Genomic DNA, 20,781 nt, shown 5'->3' on the forward strand with positions numbered 1-20,781 from the left:
GGTCAATCTTGCAGGCAGGCTTGGATCCGTTTCCTGACCGGGGAGGAGAGTGTGATGCCCCCTTGCCAGCCAGGCGGTCTCAGCACCCGCAGCTCACATTTGATCTTAGTGTGTGGACACATCACGCTTCGTCTGGGGTAGTTAATTCACCTTTGCCCCCCACCCCTGCATTCAGCTCTCACCTGTGGTTCCTAGAAGCTGTCAGCATGCAACAGTGGCTGCCCCTAGGAACAGCTTTGACTGGCTGGCTAAACTAGGTAAGGGCAGCCGATTGGTCTCAAACCCTCAGGGAGTTAGTGACTTCCCTTGTATGAGAAGACAGACTCTGGAGGATTGAGTGGACGAGGCCAATAGTTGGTCCAATAGTCAAGAAGGTGGTTTCTGCATGTGCTGTAGGGGGAAGTATGGGTCAGATGGTACTCTTCAAACTGGGAAGGTAGTGCTTTGGTCCTAAACCTCCACTGTCGTCTTTGGGAGAAGAAAAGTCAAAGGAGTAAACACTACACAAATCTGGTGTGGAGCTTGTAAGATGCTTCCTTTCGGCAACTCCTGCAGCCAAGCTGGTGCCAGACGTACTGCTCTGCTTTCCTTTGGACTGAATCAGCGAGGCTGAGAGATGGGTCATCTGGGCAGCCCGGGACCCCCATACACAGTGCTGAGGCTTGTGCCCTGTGGAAGGTCACTTTGGTGCTGCTAATGCAGCGGTTTGACTTTCTAAATTCAATTTTGTAATCTACATCAATAAGTTCCATCAATATTCTGCTGTATATAATTTTTGGCTACAAGATAAACCAAACATAAAATGCTCCTCCTCCAAACAGGTAGTTTGAGAATCTCTCCCTGATGTTGAATATTTCACTCCTCTGTTACTCTACTGAACAGCAAAGGGTTTGATTTTCCTCTAACATACAAAAATATAAAAGAAGACCTTCATTGTCTCTGTTGAAAGGTGCAAGGAAGGATTTCCCCCTCACCTGTGTGTTCCTCTACAACACAAATGGATGACTCAGGTTTATGGGAGAGCTCTATCCCTTTCCCCTCTCTGTGAACTACCCACCTCGCTTTTATTAGTGAATGTCCCTTTAAGGGAAAAAAACCCCTCTGCATCCCCCTCCCTTCCTAATCAAAGGTTCTGACTCAAGGCTTTTACTGCCGGCAGCCATTTTGTCTGTAACTCCCTTCCCGGCCCCTCTAGGGAAAGGAGCTCCTTCTCTGTTTTTTCTTTACCCTTTTGACCTTGGGGTTCCCCTTTCATTCCCTCTAGAACTGTAGCCATTCTTCTTTACCTCTCCAAGTATTGGGGTTCCCATTTCTCCAGTCTTTCTGTTTGTAGCAAAAACTTGTTTATTCAGGCCTACCCCCCCACTCCTCCCAAAGACATTGTCAGCAGCAGCTGTTTTCTTAGTTGCTGCTTCACTTCTTCTTCACTATTTCACCACTGAAGTTCTCCACTTTGAGAGTCCGTTCTGTTTTCTACAAGCCTCCCCCCCAAAAATAAATAATTTCATACCTAACAGTTATCAGGGTTGCACCACCTCCATTTCCCTCAAAATTAAGACAGGCTGTTTTTCTTTTTTAAATTAAAGATGAAGGAACTCCAAAAAACCCACGGCCTCTCCACACAGAGTTGGGCTTAGCTTTAAGAAAAGATTTAGGAGCAGGATAGAATAAGCTTAGACTGAGGAGAGAACAGCAGGACAAAGGGGGCAATGGGCATGTGGGCGAAGACTTGGCACCCGGCTGGTGGCATCCATGAGGTTATGCGGCCCTAGAAGCGCCTCCTTTGTGATTGTTTCCCGGGGTAGCAAGACCCTTCCTCCTTCCTACCATCTTCCTCTTGTCTGTATTTGCTGCCTTCGATTTGGGCCTCATGTCAACTTCTGGCTTTGAATCCATTTTAGACCCTGCCGACCGCTTCACGGATATCGACCAGCTGGTCTTTGCGGCCATGCTGTTGGGTTCCGTTTTCATTGGCATCTTTTTCGCCATGGGCGAAGCCCAGCAAACTCACAGTGACTATTTGATGGCCAGCCACAGCCTGAATTGTTGGCCTGTGGCATTCTCCCTCACAGCTAGCTTCATGTCTGCGTTGACCATGCTGGAGACCCCGGCTGAGATCTACCGCTTTGGGCTCACCGTGGGACTCATCGGCGTTGCCTATTTCATCATGGTGGTGATCAGCGCCGAAGTGTTTCTACCCATCTACTACAGGCTGGATATCGGCAGCACCTATGAGGTAGGTAGGAGGTTGCCATGGCCTTTCCAAACCTGTTCCTAGGGCTGAAGACTATTGGTTCCCTGCAAGAGGCATTCTTGTAGCTGTGGCCCATTTCCCCCCATTAATGTTACCTGTGGGCCTGGGTGGAAAGGAGCACCTTTCAATTGAGCCTGCATTTTCCCCAGACCAGGACCCAAGGCAGCTTACAGATAAAAATGTAAAAACACAGATTAGAATATTGGATAGAAAAAGTAATGCAAATAAATACAGGCAAATGGCTCACAATGCATATGTTATCTTTTCTTAATTTTTTTTTACATATTTAAGGAAAATTTCATGTGCTAATGGTGACATTCCTTTTCCATGGTGTTGGATTTTTATTTCCAATAATTTAGAATTTTTTGTTTGTTAAAAAAGACAATTTAAGTAAAGGAAGAGCATATTACGGTTAAATCTTTGATTCTAAGCTTTTAAAATCTCAGTAAAGAAAATAAAATGGAACTAGAATTACAGATGGTGAAATATAAGCGCTCTTATATTTGGACTAGATGACCCATAGGCTCCTTTTAGACTACAATTCAGTGATTCAATTATTAATATTAAAACACTGATTATTACTTTATTCCTGTGTTTATTTGCTATCTCTGTATCCTACTTTTTCCTCCAAGGAACTTTGAGTAGAGTACCTTGTTTCCAGTTTTCCAGGATCAGTGGTTTACAAATTATATCTGGGTTTACTGCTACTGCTTGTTGCTTCTGTCTTCCATAGCAGTTTTAATACACTGTGCTAGATGCTGTGTTATCTGTAACTATTTTTACAGACAAGCCTTGGACCACCTGAATGGTGGTCCATGAACCCCAGTTTGGGAACCCCTGTATTAGATAATCCTTCTGAAGTGGATTAGGAACCCAGGTCTCTAAAGTTCTAGTACAACACTAACTTCTACATTCAGGCACGAGCAGAATGCAATTTAACTGTTTGAAGCCCTCAGCCTAGAGATACTCAAATGTTTTCACTTATGCGGGGATGGGGAAGAAAATATTCAACAGGCTGCAACTTGCATTCTCCCTTCTTTTCTCATAGTCATATATGCAAGAAGAACATAAGCATACTTATCAGGCAACAGCAAACACAGACATACTAAAAATGATTCAGGAGATCTATTAATTAGGGTCTCCCACTTAAAAACAACAAGTAATTGGAAGCTGGACATAGGTTTATACAGAGAGGTGATACTCTGGGAAGATGATGTTTATTCCTTTCCTCTCATTTCCTTTTCCTGACCTAAATTGCCCTCATTCCCCACAGTTTCTAATAGCTACAAAGGAGTCATCTCAGTAATTGCACAAAGTTGCATTGACAAACTCTGATATTTACCCAGTTAATTCTCTGAGATACGTACTTAATTTCATTTTAAAGGAATGGTGTCAATACTATTTCTACATATTAAGTAGGTTCATATAAATATACATGTTTTGTATAAAATAATTTGTCTCTTTTGCAGTACTTGCAGCTTCGATACAATAAATATATACGCCTGCTTGGAACAGTGATGTTTATGATAATAACGGCAAGTACAGTGCAGGATGATGATCTTTTGTATTATTCTATTGTAAATTATATTTGGACCATAATGTTTCGTTACATAATATTAAATATAAATGTCACTTCCAGAGCTGCTCTTACTCCTGACTAGTTTCTTTGACCTTAGTGTTGATTATTTATCAATTGGAATGACGTATCTGGCTACTGTTTGACATCTTTATGCAGTGTGGTAGAGATTGCTTGGCTTTGCTTTAGATTTAAATTAGTTCTCTATTTATCCCTTTCCCAAGGACCACATTTTTCAGAGAAGATGCAAACTTCAGTTATGTTCCCTTCTTTGTTAGAAATAAATGGAAGTGGGACAGGGAATAATGCATTCATTTATGTCCTAATATCCTACGAGTGCCATAATATACTTTGGTTTCTCTTTTTACCTAAACTGAATACCATGGGCTGATCTATTAGGACTGTTGGGCTGTAGAGGATTGTACCAGAATATAGATTTCTTCAAACCCTTCACAATATAGTTATACAATACGCTGCTTACGAGGGAGTATAGGCACAAAGCTAATAATTGCTAGAAGAGAAATAGGTAAAGCACATTGGTATTCTACAGAGGCTCGCTGTACTGGGCTCACTGCTTACTGTATGTATATACATACTGTATTAAAGAATCTCAAGTGTCTGCATTAAAAGTGCATTAATTATGAGATGTCTCTTTGGGGGTCTCACGTTAGTTGATGCAGCTGAAATGACAGGCATATAGTTAGTATGCTAAGAAATGTCTGATGATTTGTTTGTATTTGAACAGAGCCAAATTTAATACCACGGTGTTACAACAATTTTTTACTATACTGTAAAGCTAATATAGCAATACATACCGGTAGATATAATGGGTGGACTACTTTCCATTGGCTTCAAGCAGCAATGACAGTCATTTTATGAATAAATAAATGGAATTCTAGAAAAAGTCTGGGCAGGGCTTTAAGTGGGTCATATATTAGGGGCTTATTCCTTCAATGGCTTTTTATTAAAAAAAAAAAAAATCTCTGTGCCACTACTAATACCAGGTCCTCATTTAGTTTTGTAGGTGAATCAACAGATGAACCATGAGAAGTGGTTTCACCTTTTGAGATTCTAGACTCTGCTGTTTAGGTTTATTATTTACTTCATTTTAAAATATTTTCTGCTCTCTAGCTACCCTCATAGTTTACCTTTGTAATTTGCTTCAGTTCTGTCTGAATGAGAGTCTGTGAAGTTTTAAATTTACCTACCGGTAACTCTTTTCAATGAACTGATCTATTAACAGTTGCTATTTTATATTTAAATCAGTGTAAGCTGGCATAGGACAAATGATTCTGAGAGAGACCATATATTTCACATGGATGTTTATTTCTTCCACCTCCTCAGATAATATACACTGGAATGGTTCTATTTTCTCCATCACACGCCTTGAATAAAGGTAATGTGGAAATATTGTTAAACACGTGTTTAAAAATTAAGTAAAAGTTTGACCTGTTATCTTTAATGTGTTATTGCAAGACGTAGGCTGACTTCTGTAGGTGTTAAACGAAAAACATGAGTGAAATTATGTTTGCCCTGCTGTGTGTGAATAGTATGACACCAAAGTCAACATACATTATTACCAAATACACACAGAAAATTCATGTGTTGTTATTGAGTGAATAACTATTTTGATTTGGCTGTTAATTAAAATTTTAAATAATTTACAGAGGAATCCTGTACTTATTTACTCAGAAGTAAGTCCCACTGTAAAATGGGGCTTACTCCTAGATCAGTGGATAAAGTATTCAGCCTTAAAAGGGTTTTAAACCTTTTGTAAAATGAGGCAAGAGAGAAAGGAGAAGAATTAAGGTGGCAGGCGATATTACTGAGAATAGCATTCCACAATTCAGGTGCTACTACCAAAAAGAGACTTTCCCCTTGTGGCCCACCTGCTCTTTAAGGAGGGGCAACCCAGAGAAGGGCCTTCAACGAAGAGCTGGAGGTTATTGTGGAAAGGTTGGTAAAATGTGGGCTAGACATTGTTACCGTTAGATGGATTTGTATCTGGCTGACTGACTGAACCCAAACAACCAGTAGTTTCTCATCATCTTGTAAAAAAGTGGGGTGCTGTAGGATTTTGTCCTGGGTCTGGTGTTGGTCAGCATCTTTAGAAATTACTTTGATGAAGGAATAGAGTGGATGCTCATCAAATTTGCAGGCAACACCAACCTGGGAGGGGTAGCTAATACCTGAGAATATAGAATTGGATTCAAGATGACCTTAACCAATTGGAGAACTGAATGGAAACCAACAAAATGAATTTCAGTAGGAAAAAATGTAAGGTTCTACACTTGGGCTGGAGTAATCAGGTGCACAAATACAGGAAGGGTGAACAACTGGCTTGATAGCAGTACATGTGAATAAGATCTAGGGGGTCTTAGTGGACCACAAGCTTAACATGAATCAACAGTGTGATGCAGCAGCAAAAAAAGCAAATGCTATTCTAGGCTGCAGAAGTATAGTGTCTAGATCAAGGGACGTAATAGCACCCCTCTATTCTGCCTTGGTTGGACCTCACTTAGAGTACTGTGTGCAGAGGAGGGCGACCAAAATGATCAAGGGTCTGGAAATCAAACCATATGAGCAACAGTAGAGGGAGTTAGGTATGTTTAGCCTGGAGAAGAGAAAACTGAGTGGTGATATGATATTCATCTTCAAATATCTGAAGGTCTGTCATATGGAAAAAGGAGCCAGCTTGCTTTCTTGCTCAAGTATACCTTGATAATCCCTGCGACGGGGTGAGCTCCCATTGCTCGGTCCCTGTTCCTGCCAACCTAGCAGTTTGAAACCATGTCAAAGTGCAAGTAGATAAATGGGTACTGCTCCGGCAGGAAGGTAAATGGTGTTTCCGTGTGTTGCTCTCGTTCGCCAGAAGCGGCTTAGTCATGCTGGCCACATGACTCGGAAGCTGTATGCCGGCTCCCTCGGCCAGTAAAGCGAGATGAGCGCCGCAACCCCAGAGTCATCCGCGACTAGACCTAACGGTCAGGGGTCCCTTTACCTTTACCTTTACCTTTACCTGTTGCTCACTGTTGAATAAGTATTTACATTCCTTGTCAATAGCAAGCTTAACATTCATAAATGTGATGATTTTTCATATGCATTAGTTTTTTGTTATCTTTGCATTATTTAATTTAATGAAATTGTGTTATGTATCTTTCTCCCCTTTTTCAGTTACAGGAGTTGAGTTGTGGGAGTCTATTATTTCAACAACAGTAATCTGTACTTTCTATTGCACAGTGGTATGTTAAGAACTTGTTTTAATAAACAAATGTTCTATTTAAGTTTTTATGTGGTAAAAAATAAAGAATAACTGCATATAGAACCCTGGGAACCATAACAAGGAATTCTATTCCGGTGATTTCTACATCTCTCTGTCTGCTAGAACACTCTTATTGATTGGTTGACTGACTGGTCTGCTAAGAGGCTCTTATCAATACTGGCCACAGAGTTGAGGCCATCTATATGCTTCCCAGGGAGAATCTCATCCAGGTACTGACCAAACCCAAGCCTCCTCAGCTTCAGCAAGGTGGTCTCAAATACTTCCAGACCATAGCCTGATATCACATCCTCTTAGCTGGCTAGGGGGGAAAAATGTAGGAGCCCATGAACTTTTGTGGGCTTATCTATACTTATACTGGTTTTAGACAACTGTAATGATCCATGACATCCTTAAATTTTCTGTCTCTCTCTGCCAAGCGTTGGGAGTCCTCTTGAGCAAGGCATTTTAGGCAAGATGGCCTAAGACCGTGGTTTTCAGTCAGTGTGCCACGGCACCCTGAGGTGCCTTGAAGGATGGTCAGGGGTGCCATGGGGAACACTGGCCTCTGTCCCTCTTTCCTTCCCTCTGATGCCCTCTTGCAAGGCCTCTGCCTCCCAAAGGCTTGCACAGCTGTTTGTTGCAGTAGCCCTGGCTACAAGCTCCCAGGCGAATGGTGCCTCTGGGGCTGGCCAAGTGATGCTGGTTTCCTGGAGCTGAGGTGGCCTTGGAGTATGCAAGCAAGTGGGTGAGGGAGCCCAGCCAGCCAGCCCGCCAGCCCTTGCTGTTGGGAACGGACAGACAAATGGGAGGCCGGCTGGGCAGGCAGGGGTTGTGTTAGCTTTTCTTGTGCTTGCTGTGTGCAATGCCTGCCTGCCTGGGAGGTGAGAATCCAGTGCCAAAGGGGAGCCTTTCCACCATGCAGGCCCAGCAGCACCCACTGCTTCCACTGCTGCCTTCCAGGGTGAATAAGATGGTGGCCTCACATTGGCCAGTCTCTGTCGGGCTACTAAGGCTGGGGGCATCCTCTTCCCAGACCCCCCGGGGGTGCAGCATGAGGTACCTCTCTTTGGGGCAGGGGCGGGGGCGGCTCAGAGACCTGGGGTGGTGATGGCTGCTGCCCAGGTGACTTCCAAGGAGAGGGGAGAAGAGAGGAGGCTGAGGGAACTCTCCACAAGGGAGTGTTTGAAAAGGGGTGAGGGGCTGCCAGCTGTGTAGGCAAGGGGTGGCATAACAGGGTTTCTGAGGCTTGGAGCACATTTCCCCACGGGGAGCTGCAGAAATAATGTAGTTGGTCAAGGGAGCCGTGGACTCAAAGATTGAAAACCTCTGGCCTAGGAGATTGCCTGCAGCTTCACTGCTGTAGCTAGAAACTCTTTAAAATTTAAAGATAAATTTAAATTCTCGTTTAAATTTAAAGTCAGTGCTGTTAAAATTAGTGAGATTATTTAACTGAGCAAGGACACAGGAACTGGTGCATAAAAATTGCAGCAATTCTACAGAACCATAGGTAGAACTAAAGCTCTTTACTGCATACTGTATCTGCTCTTTCCAAATAGGGTGGCCTAAAAGCAATAGTTTGGACAGATGTTTTCCAGTTTACGCTGATGATATGTGCGCTTCTGGCAGTGCTTATACGGGCTCTGATTATTAAAGGAGGAATTGGTCCTATTATGGATGATGCTGTCCAAGGAGGAAGAATAACGAACTGGGAGTAAGTGTCTTTTTGGTTAGGCTGTAGTGTAATACCTCAGACATTCTTAAAAGTTTTGGTGTTTAGATAGCAATGAGTCAACGATGTTAGAAGTAGCATCCTTGATAAAATCTCATGAACATGGATAAACTATAGGCAGTTGTATCCGGCTGAGTCATACTCAGATTAAACCCATTGAAATCAATGGACTTTAACTAACTTAAATTGGATGTACTCCAAGTCTGATTTATTTATTCATTTATATAAAAAAATGATAGACACTTCCATTTATTAAAAATATAAACATTTTATTAAAAAATGCAAGTACAGTAAAACTTAAAATATCATAAACAGTAAAAAATAATCATACCAATGACCAACTCATCTGAAAAAACTTCAAACAGCTGAGTGTCAGCTGAGCGCTTCTCCAGATTTCCTTTTGCACTGCACTTTCCAGGCACGGGTTTGCACTTTTCAAGTCCATCTGCAAGCAGTTTTTTTTTGGTCCTAGCACTTCCCACAAGGAAACACACTGTTTACTGTTGAACAGTGCCTTTTTCCCCTAAAAAAAATGTTTAGGGGTACTCTCTTTTTCCTACTCATATTGAAATACTAAATGAGGCAAAACTTAGATTCACAAAATGTTTAGGGGTATGCTTACTCCTGTCCCCCCCCCCCCAGCATTGCTGTTGAGTTAGAAGAAGTCACAACTGGATTTTCTGCAGATTGCAGTTTGTTCCACTTCAGTGATAAACAGTAAGCGTTTCTGGGGAAGGTGCCGGGACAAAACAAAAACCACTCGGACCTGAAAAGTGCAGACCTCCTTTTGGAAAATGAAGTGCAAAAGGAAGTCTGGATGAGCTCTTAGTTGGATACAACTCAATGAGTTGATAGTTTCACATAAAGTGAACACGAGAGGTATACAGTTACAGGTAGGTAGCCGTGTTGGTCTGCCATAGTCAAAACAAAATAAAATAAAAAATTCCTTCCAGTAGCATCTTAGAGACCAGCTAAGTTTGTTCTTGGTATGAGCTTTCGTGTGCATGCACACTTCTTCAGATACACTGTAACGGAAGTCACCAGACCCTTAAATATAGTGAGGGAGTGGAGAGGGGTATTACTCAGAAGGGTGGTGGGAATGGGTGATCAGCTGATAGGTGTGGAAAACCTGTTAACGACTGCAATTTTTACAGGGTCTGACAGGGAAAGGCAAGGGGTGAGATGGCTAAAGATAGCTTTGTCGTGTATAATGAGATAAGAATCCAATGTCTTTGTTCAGACCAGGTTTCTCCATGGTTTTAAGTTTGGTGATTAGTTGCAATTCAGCCACTTCTCTTTCCAGTCTATTTCTGAAATTCCTTTGTATTAAGACAGCTACTTTGAGATCTTTTATAGAATGTCCTGGGAGATTGAAGTGTTCTACTGGTTTCTCTGTCTTATGATTCCTGATATCAGATTTATGTCCATTTATCCTTTGGCATATACAAACATAGATAAAAGGAAGTTTACTACTACCAATCTGAAACTCCTTGAATAAATATCTCCTAGTGTCAGTCGGGTGGCATGTTCTATGGGTGTCATATCCTGTTAACCAGCAATACTGCCATCCACCTTTAGGAAGACATCGGAAGGCAGCTCTGTATAGGGAAGTTTTTAATATTTGATGTCTTACTGTGTTTTAATTTGTTGGAAGCTTCCCAGAGTAGCTGGGGTAATCCAGTCAGATTGGTGGCATAATAATAATAATAATAATAATTATAGTTTGCTACTATGGGTGTCACCCAGAACATAGACTGGGATGAAGAGGATTCTTTTTTGAAAAGTTCTAAAATCCCCCCTTTCTTTCACCAAACTCCTCAGATTTATTTTTATGTCAAAACCTATACTTTTAAAATACATGTATTTTGTCTCTTAGCTTTGACCCAAACCCTCTGCGAAGGCATACAGTCTGGACAGTAGTTGTTGGTGGTACTTTCACTTGGCTTACCATATATGGAACCAATCACTGTCAAGTTCAACGATACCTTGCCTGCAAATCGCAACGTGAGGCAAAAAAGTAAGTCCACGTAGTGTTGTATATCTCTTATTCCAATTCACATACATTCTGAAGTGCAGCAGTAGGAGGCTGACATGCTCTTGCCTGTAAGGATGGCTTACGTGTTTCAACTAATGGGTTCCCCATGCAACATCTTTTTTGTGCATTAACTTCACAGAGAATGTGATTTGTAGATAGAAACTAATTTTAAAAAATTGGATCACCCATGCAGAATTGGAGCAATTGCTGAGTACATTGCCATTTTGGATAATCTGTTCTTTTTAAAGGGCATATTTCTTGTTACATATTTACCAAAAAAACATGTTAGTGAAAATAAGTTACTTAAATTTCTATTTTGCTAATATGATAAATTAACACTAGATATCAATATTTTGCTTATTTTTTATATAACAAAATTTATATACCACTTGATTGCAGTAAAACCTCTAGAAATATTATAATTATCAATAAGATAGTTAAGGACAATACATTTTTTAATAACTCAACAGTAAAAGAGATTAAAATATGCTATAAGCAGGCGCCAAAGAGTACAGCAAAGGCACCTGCCTGATGTAAATAGACAGGGAGTTCCGAAGTATAGGAACTAAAAAAGTTTGATGTATTCGAACAATGAAATGACTAGTATGTGACACCTGTAGCAATGCCAGATCTGTGCTTAGCAATAATTTGTAGTGTTGCCAATGCAGGAACATCTTTCACAGCAGAAAGAGAGTTTCATGAGTAGACCAAAGCTGTCCAAAAGCTTGGTGCTATACCCTGAAATTAAAAACTCCTTGCATTAATTCACAGGATTCCCCTTGCATCCAATGGCTGTTTATGAGGCATGATGTATCTAGATATGTGTTCTTACAATCTTTTGCTGCTCTTGGAGTCTGAGTACCTTGTTGCATTAATGTGGCAGTACTCTATTTTAAAATAATTTCAGCAAGAACAAAGCTTTGTTAGCTTTCTTTTCTAACTTTTTTTTTAAAACAGATCTCTGTATATAAACCTTGTGGGACTCTACTTAATTCTGAGTGTTGCAATTGGATGTGGATTTGCAATGTACTCTATATACAAGGATTGTGACCCATGGACTGCCGGCTTTGTGTCAGAACCAGATCAGGTTTAGTTTACTACTGAGTGAAATACTTAAATATGAATTTGATCTACTCTGTGTGTATCTCCCATTGAACTATTTGAGTTTTGACTAGGGCTTTTGGAAAGATAACATTATTAACATATTACGACAGATAGGAACAAAGGAAAGTGCTATTTTACTTGAAATAATGGACAGATATAATGAAATCAGGAAATATTTTTCTTTTTAACCATTAGAATTTTATATTTATGCAGGTGTATAGTTTTATTTTTTCTGCAACAAAAAAGTGTAGTGTATGAAAATAAACTGAAGCCACATATTTGAAAATAAATCTTTATTTTGAACTTAAACAATATCCGAACTTATAACAATATAGGAATGATACATTAATTATTTATAAAAATATTTGTATACTGCTGCATCATAAAGAAATACAGTTTACAGCAATAAAAACAAATACAGTGGTACCTCGGGTTAACAACTCCGCTTAAGAACAGAAATCGTGCTCAGACGGCGCAGCGGCAGCAGGAGGTCCCATTAGCTAAAGTGGGGCTTCAGGTTAAGTATGCTTCAGGTTAAGAACAGACCTCTGGAATGAATTAAGTACTTAACCCGAGGTACCACTGTACAATAAAACCATAAAAGTTCAAAACAGTTAAAGACAGATCTCAATTAACCATTGTAGAAGGACACATGCTTAATTGCAGCATGGAAAAGTTTTCAGCGGGTACCGGTATTTAAAAATTGGCACAAAAGGCGTCTGCCGACGTCTTTTGAGTCAAACTCATTGGATTCAGTTTAACAGCCAGAGTTAACATGAACATTTAGCTTTCCCATGCCCTCTGTTGAAATAGTGGAGCAGTTATGGGTTAAGGCAGTTTAGCAGAGTCATAGGTTTGCAGCTTTGGTCTGCAACCTGGAGGTTCTCTTGCACATTTTTCTTTTCTGTGGCTCTGGCTAGCATGTTTCAGATTCTTTACTTGCCCGTTTGGCATAGGAGGCAGCTGCTCACCTGCTCTTTATCTCTTCCTCACTTCTTTCAGCTGTGGGTGATGACATCCCTTGGAAAATGGGCTTCTCGGCCCACAAAGAAATCAAGTCAGTATTCACGGGTGGTCTGTAGGCCAGCCCCACAGAGATTTTCCAGTGCCAAGCCATCTCCACCCACAAGCTCACACTCCACATCCCAACATAAGCTCACTCATGACATAAGCACTGGGACCAAGCCCTGTGCATACCAGCTGTAGCGAGTACCCAATATGCCAAGATGCCTCACACATCGGAAGATCAAAGCATATTTCTCTTCACAGCCATGGCCTCTGTTGGAGAGCTACAGTTTAAATGGAACATAGTATGACATGACTAAAAAGTTTAAAGTTATATTATTCAGACACAGGTTATATATTTAAATGACAGCAAAAAGTTAAAACCTAAATTTTGGGGGGATTTTTTTTAGATCATGCCATATTTTGTGATGGATATTTTGGGAGACTTTCCAGGACTTCCAGGACTTTTTGTGGCTGGGACCTTCAGTGGAACATTAAGGTAAATTTGCAAATGGCCATCCTAGATCTAGATTCTGGAAAGTAACTGATTAGTTCTAGCCCATCTTTGTACGCTAAAACTGTGTCTCTCGGGATAAATGACAAGCTATGTTAAGCACATGGTGTATTTTTGCTGTTGCTGTTGTTTTAACATTAAAATATCGCTGTGAGTGGCACAGGCAAAATTAGAAGTTAAAACTACTACTTTTAAGTTAAAAATGCATAGTTGTTGAAGCGAGTTTTAATCTGTTTTGAATCTATTGCTATTTTAACTTCTTGAAAGTTTAAATTATTGTTGCAATTTTTTTAAAATATTGCTATTGTTTTATCTTCTTTGTAAACTACTTTGAGGTTGTTGGGTTTTTTAAACAATCAAGCGGTGTATAAATTTAATGAAATAAATAGATAACTAAAATGCAACACCAAACTGTACATTAACATAATATAATGCACAGTTTGGCCCTCAGTCATCTGTTGTTGTATCATGAGGAAGCTTCATGATAGGTTACTCTGATTTATCACAACCATAATGTTTCACAAGAAAAGAAGGGAAATCAGCAGGATGCTAGGAATGCTTCAAAGGCTAGTTAACACCACAGGTGTTGTTAACTTTATTAGAAATTGTATGATGTTAAAACATGGGGAACATGCAGATATTATCAAGGGTAATAGGATGTGAAAGAAGGAGATTTAAGCCCCTACAGACTTAAAGTCCATAAAAATTGCCCTTTTGCTTCAGCAATTAGCATTAGGAAAAAACTCCCATTGGAAGCAAAGGGACTCTTTGCTTTAAATGCTAATTGCTATGTTGCAGAAGCTAACATTTAGGAATTTACACTTGCAAGGATGCCTTAAACCTTCCCTTCCCCATGTGTTGCTAACTTTAAGAACAAGTGCATGCTGGGCCTGTTACCATTTATTCTGATCCAGTGTACTCCCACCATTTATTTTTTTAATCTGTGGACATTACCCAGGAACCAGAGCAATTCTGTAGTTTCTGGTGAAATACAGTATTTTGGTATGTTTTCTCTCAAGCTTCAATGTAACTTAAGCACTGTGTCCTTATTCAAGCTGTGTTGAATCCTAAGTGTGTACATCTGAGAAGGCTTCCTTTTCACCTGCAATTTTAGAGACAGGGTGGGGATATTAACCAGGCAATTCCGTCAGGTAAAGACATCACTCTGCCCTCTGGTACAGTGGGTAACTTCAGTACACATCTCATAGTGCTGATGTGTACAGTGATAGGCAAATTAAACTTGAAACACAACTGCATATTACATCGGCAATGTGTGCACAGTCTTAATTTTAAAAAGAAAATATGAGTTGCAACTTGTTATAAGTTCCAACTTATAAGTGGGGAACTTGGAACTGCAGGAGGTAGGAGCTGTGGCTAACCTCATAGGAGCTGCGGTGCCAGTGGCACTATAGCGCAGATACTAGCTCTATAGCTTGGCAAAAATGTTTCCCACACTTTGTCATTTTCCATGGAATGCTAATACAGATGATAAAATTACCAAGTGGTTAATGTAGGAAAGTCATTCCACTTACTGACTCTAAACTTTTAACTAGCATTAGAATAGTGGTAGAAGGGGGTGGGTGGGGAAATCTCACCATGGTTTTGTCAATACACTGAGGTCCAGCTCCGAGGGCCTTCTGGCAGTTCCCTCACTGCAAGATGTGAGGTTACAGGGAACCAGGCAGAGGGCCTTCTTGGTGATGGCACCCGCCCTGTGGAACGCCCTTCCATCAGATGTCAAAGAAATAAACAACTACCTGACTTTTAGAAGACATCTGAGGGCAGCCCTGTTTAGGAATTTTTTAAATATTTGGTGTTTTATTCAGTTTTTAATCTGTTGGGAGCCGCCCAGAATACTCCAGCCGGGTATTATTATTAATGACTAAACAAATTTGTGGCGAAAACTCCTTGCTGCTTTGTGAGTAAGTCATCTGTATTAAAACTCTGTTTCTGCAGCTCCTCAAATTAGTTTTAATTCCTTTGATTCAGTTTTTAATATTTTTGAACTATTTAAATATTTTAAATATTTGTCAGTAAAGATGCAAAATATTTTAATTTTACACTTCTTAGTACAATGTCTTCCAGCATCAATGCGTTAGCTGTTGTAACTGTAGAAGATCTTGTTAAACCTAATTTCAAAGTCTCTGAAACAAACTTGGCATGGATTTCCGTTGGAACTAGTAAGTTTACATGTGACATCTTCTTTCTTAAAAAAACAACCCTGTATCCTCCTCCTCGCTAATAATAAAATAAAACTGAGTTATTCTAGAAAAGATATGGGGTAAGGTTAGAACAGGTGTAAGTCCAATAACAACTGGGAGGCCACCATTTTCCTCTGGCAGAGCTGGGATTTGAGCTAGGTTTCCCAAATCCAAGTCCATCTCTAGCTGCTGAACCATTCTGGCTTTAGGCCATAACTGATTTTAGGCCAAGAGTATCATGGCAATTTCAAATTTATTAGGAAGGTTGCACCAGGGAGTTTCTTACTCTAGTCATAAATGATACTCAACTAAACAGAGTATCCCTAGAGTGGCTGGGGAGACCCGGCCAGATGGGCGGGGTATAAATAATAATAATAATAATAATAATAATAATAATAATAATAATAATAATAATCATGCATAGTGAGCTTTTTTTAGCCATGCAAATAGGGTGTAACAGAAATTTCATATTCTAATTGTACTATGTTTAAACTAATATCTATCATTTAAGGCTCTTGGAAAATTATTTTCATATTAGTCCTCTACTAAGGGGGGGGGGGGAAATGACAGTTTATTGCTTTGAGCATTCCTCATAGTAAATCCTAATAACCACATGTGATTTTATAATTAGCAAACAGAGAAACTTTTCAGTCAGTTGCATAATTAAGTTGTCCTATAAACGTTTTATACATTTATCCAACTAGAGGTGCTGTATGGTTCAATGTGCCTTTCCATGGCTGGAGTGGCATCTGTTATGTCTAGTTTTTTACAGGTAGGTGTCATTTAACTACTATTTTAAGTCTCAACCTTCTTAAAATAAGTTGCTGTATTGTTGTGTGCACTTCCAAAAGGTTAATTTTCATAATTTAGTGCTCTGCTGGCAGCTTCAGTGACTACCATAATCTGTCTTCCCAAAGGCGCTCTGGGAAGAAAAATGGTGGTGACACAAGCTCTCATCCTGAGCTGCCAAAGGTACCAGCAGAGTTACTGGTTTTCAAAAAGTAAATGAAAGGGAAGAAAAAGGAAGGAGCAATTCCTCTCCTAGAAAGTCGCAAATTGCTTGAACTGCCCCAATTTGCCTGATAAGACCCTCTGCAGTCAGGTGAGCTCTAAAGCAGGGTGAAAGGAGACCAACCCTAGTTTGCTTTAGTAATTATGTGGCTTGGGAAATGAATCTCTAACCTGGCTATGTTGAGTGAAACTGTCACTGAAAAAGTAATCAATTTAAATACAGTATACTAAGAAATTTGATTGACTCTTTTTCAAATAGATTGTCCCCGGTATTCCTATACTATGCTGTCTATTGGTGTGCGTTTTTAAGTACTTGCACCAGTGCATGAAGTTTGTTGGAATGGTGTGGGATGCCATTCCACTTGTTCAAACAGACCTAAAACAAGCTTTTAAACATATATACTTGATGCTGATTCAATTTGAAACAAAACCATTGAACTTCCCTTTGTCCTGGAATGATTCCCAAAGCAAAAATCACATATAACCTGAGGGAGGCAGGAATGCTTTCAATATCCTTCAGTATATCTGCTCCCATTTAGTTGGGAGAAAGGTCCTGAAACTATTGACTTTTCCCAAGTTTACCAGCAATCTGTCTAGACAGCAGGGTGCTAGTTTACCTCCCTAAGAAGTTATTATTTCAGATTGAAGTGTATTCTTGGTCCTTTCTGATTCCATGCTGTGGGAGTGGTGAGAGAAGTGCACAGATCTTTAATTGGATCAGGTTGTCCTGGTCCCACTACATAAAACAAAACATTCAACACAAACATAGGTAGTGCTGCCAGGCAGATGGGAAGAAGGGGCAGCTAACCCACCTTTGCAGGACATGCCCCATTGTACTTGAAATGACTCGGAGATAAGTCTTTGCTACCACTTTGATGGCTCAAAAGTACAATTTGGAGGGGGGAAAGGCTTAGGATAGGAGATTCTCTGAAGGTCCCTCGCCATCTATGCCCATTCCGACAAGAAGCAAAGACTTTAATTTGTGTCAGGGTTGAGATCCCTGATGGCAAAGAAAGGTAAAGGTATATGATGCTCATGGACCTACCCCAAAGGGGTTGAAGCAACTCGAATCATTACCATTCACCTCATAAACTATATTACGAGGATCACAAGATGTGCAGACATAGGGGCCATTCCTACAGTTGCTGTAGAGATGAACACCATTGGGGGTCGCCAGTGCAATGCCCAGGGGTGACAATGTGTCCACCAATACTTTCCATGACACCCAATGAAGATCTTAGGAAATTAATTCTCAATTACTCAGTGGGTCCAACTTTTCCTACACCAAACTGTGTCCATCCTTGACAAGGACCAATCATGCCTGACCCCTGCAGATACCCCATAGATGCTCTAGTGGTGTTCACAATAATCTTTGTGGTTTAGTGGCACACCCTCCAGGGGATATTGCTTTGCCTTTGTTTCAGTGTGATCTGGATCAACCTGGGTTTCAACAAATGAAGCAGACACTAGAAAGTCTCCTTTCTAAAATGGAATTTGCATTAAAATGTTTTGTTGAGAGTTTGAGGTATTACATTGTTGAAGTAGCCAGGTTAGCTCCTTGGTAATGGCCTTACGTATGGGTCTTTAGTATAGGAAAGGATGCTGCTTTGTGCCAAAGGCCAAATGGGCCTTACCTGGCTGGTAGTGAGAAGGACAGTAGCCAGAGTGGTGTGTGAGAGCTGGAAGCAAAGAGTGAGAGCCATGCTTAATTTCTGTTTGATCCAAGGCTGTGGCTATGAGAGAAGCAAGACCTTCTGGGATGAAAATGCTATGAACCCCTCCATTGTAGGCACAGGTTGTGTATAATTAGAAATAAACCATATATCATAAAGACACAACAGGTTCCACTGCCCCTCATTCCAAGGAAACCAAAGCCTGAGTATGTGCCTGGAACCTCTGAAATCTCGCACCGCTTAGAAATTGGGGTGGTGTGCAACATTATGCACCATTACTCTTTCTCATTAGGTTCACAGAGCTATGGTAATGGTTAACAGGGCACTGCTTCTCTCTGGTTAAATCCATCCAACAATATTGGTGTCTGTTCACAAATTTATGAAACATTTTATTGGCCTCAGTTTGTTCAGAGGATTCTCCCTCAGTAAGTACTCATGAAATGTTTCGGCCTGCGGTATACAAGTATTGCTACATTATACATTGAAAAATTTCCTCCTGCATCCCTAGCAGAAAATGTGTATTTTACTTAGGTAAATTTCTGTTCTGGAGAAAAACAATAAGTAATGCTTCCTGTACTTACCAGAGTTTGTGATTTTTCCTCCCTTCCTCAGGCTTCATTCAGTCTTTTTGGAATAGTTGGTGGCCCTCTTTTGGGGATATTTTCTTTGGGCATCCTCATGCCTTTCGCAAATTCTAAAGTAAGTACTTGTTTTTCATCCTACTCTCCCTAAATGGAGCGGGGTATGGAGTGGTGATCACCTTTCATATTTTAGCATTTCAGAGAGTTCCTTGCATCATTACCAAGCATTTTCACACACACAGTGAAGCAGACTCTTTGTTCAGACAAGACTTAATGCTATGCCATGGTTTAGCATTCTAGGACGGCAATAAACAGTGGTTTTCTCTATTTGTTGTTTAAAGTATGAAACAAATTCCAGTTGCAATGATTTTTAACTCCAGGACAAGGCCCTGTTTCGTTTATTCTTCATCAGCTGGAACAATAAAGAACCTCAAATTAAACTTATATCTTCTGACATTATTATCTATTTAGTCATTTATATCAAGACAATTGTGTAACAAGCATTTCAACATCTAGAGAAAATTTATCTATGTTTTATCATGTCTATATGAAAATGCATAAAACATAGTAATTCATATAGCAAACAGAGACAGCTTACCTGTCGTTTCTTTTTTTTTTTTTAACAGTTTCTTTATTGTTTTGCATCTTAAAAACAAATAAACAACAACAAAACTAAACACATAAATGAACAAAAAATATATACACTTTTGTCATCTTATATGGTTTGCTGACTAGCTTAAACTCTGCCGAGTTTTTTGACTTCCCTCCACCTCTACATTAGTTTTCCAAGATACCTCATTCATTCGCTTTTCTTTAATTTTATCTGATTAAATCCGTCAAAATATTTCTTCTAAATTTTCCTTTTTCCCTTCTGCTGTTTTGCAAGAGTTTTCGTCACACCTGTAAGTGAATTACACATTTCTATTGTCTTTTAAATATTCTAGGAATTTACACCAATCCACATCTATCTGCTGATCTCTCTGATTTCTTATTCTACTTGTTAATTTAGCCATTTCTAAGTATTCCAATAGCTTCCTTCTCCACTCTTCTACCTTTGGTAAATTTGATGTTTTCCAATTCTGGGCTAGCAGGATTCTTGCTGCGGTGGTTGCGTATAGGAAAAATCTTTGATCTCTCTTTTTGATTTCATTTCCCACCATCCCCAGCAAGAAAGCTTCCGGTTTTTTTGGAAATGTGTATTGGAATATTTTTTTTAGCTCATTATATATAGTCTCCCAAAATGTTTTAACTTTTCCACATGCCCACCACATATGGTAGAATTCTCCATCTTTTTTATCACACTTCCAACACCTCTTATTATTTTTCCTGTACATTTTTGCTAATTTCACTGGAGTTAAATACCAGCGATACATCATTTTCATGATGTTTTCTTTTAATAACGTACAAGCAGTGAATTTTAAATGGTGGTTCCATAATTTCTCCCACGCTTCCATCTGGATGTTATGTCCTACATCTATAGCCCATTTAATCATAACTTCTTTTATTTCCTCGTCTTTTGTGTACCACTCCACCAGATAGTTATACATTTTGGATAACAGTTTCTCGCCTCCCTCCAGTATTTCCACCTGAAATTTAGATTTCTTTTTGTCGAAATTTCCCTTTCTTTTCTCTTCATTAAATAAATTATTTACTTGAAAGTATTGAATCCAACCTGTAAATTTATCTGCCACTTGCTGAAAAGGTCTAATTTTCCATCCTTTCTCTGTATCTACTAGCAGTTCTTCATATGTTATCCAGTTGTCTTCGGTGTTGATTTTTTTTAACGTCAAAATTTCCGTTGGGGATAGCCATCTGGGAGTTTTCCTTTCTAATAAG

At 39.8% G+C, this 20,781-nt stretch overlaps 1 protein-coding gene across 1 annotated transcript in view; it reads left to right on the plus strand.

Moving 5' to 3' along the window:
* Window positions 1–1,898: 1,898 nt before the first annotated feature.
* LOC117054136 (sodium-coupled monocarboxylate transporter 1-like) overlaps window positions 1,899–20,781 on the plus strand; it is a 31,860-nt gene continuing 12,977 nt past the window's right edge. Inside the window, exons 1-11 of the mRNA XM_033162645.1 lie at window positions 1,899–2,236; window positions 3,724–3,789; window positions 5,175–5,226; window positions 7,005–7,072; window positions 8,649–8,803; window positions 10,698–10,838; window positions 11,814–11,943; window positions 13,376–13,464; window positions 15,550–15,659; window positions 16,385–16,452; window positions 18,977–19,063. Of these exons, the coding sequence (XP_033018536.1) occupies window positions 1,949–2,236; window positions 3,724–3,789; window positions 5,175–5,226; window positions 7,005–7,072; window positions 8,649–8,803; window positions 10,698–10,838; window positions 11,814–11,943; window positions 13,376–13,464; window positions 15,550–15,659; window positions 16,385–16,452; window positions 18,977–19,063 (1,254 nt within the window). The 5' untranslated portion in view covers window positions 1,899–1,948. The remainder of the gene's footprint in view (window positions 2,237–3,723; window positions 3,790–5,174; window positions 5,227–7,004; window positions 7,073–8,648; window positions 8,804–10,697; window positions 10,839–11,813; window positions 11,944–13,375; window positions 13,465–15,549; window positions 15,660–16,384; window positions 16,453–18,976; window positions 19,064–20,781) is intronic.

This window comes from Lacerta agilis, chromosome 10 (genome assembly GCF_009819535.1).
Source record: "Lacerta agilis isolate rLacAgi1 chromosome 10, rLacAgi1.pri, whole genome shotgun sequence".
Classification (NCBI taxonomy): domain Eukaryota; kingdom Metazoa; phylum Chordata; class Lepidosauria; order Squamata; family Lacertidae; genus Lacerta; species Lacerta agilis.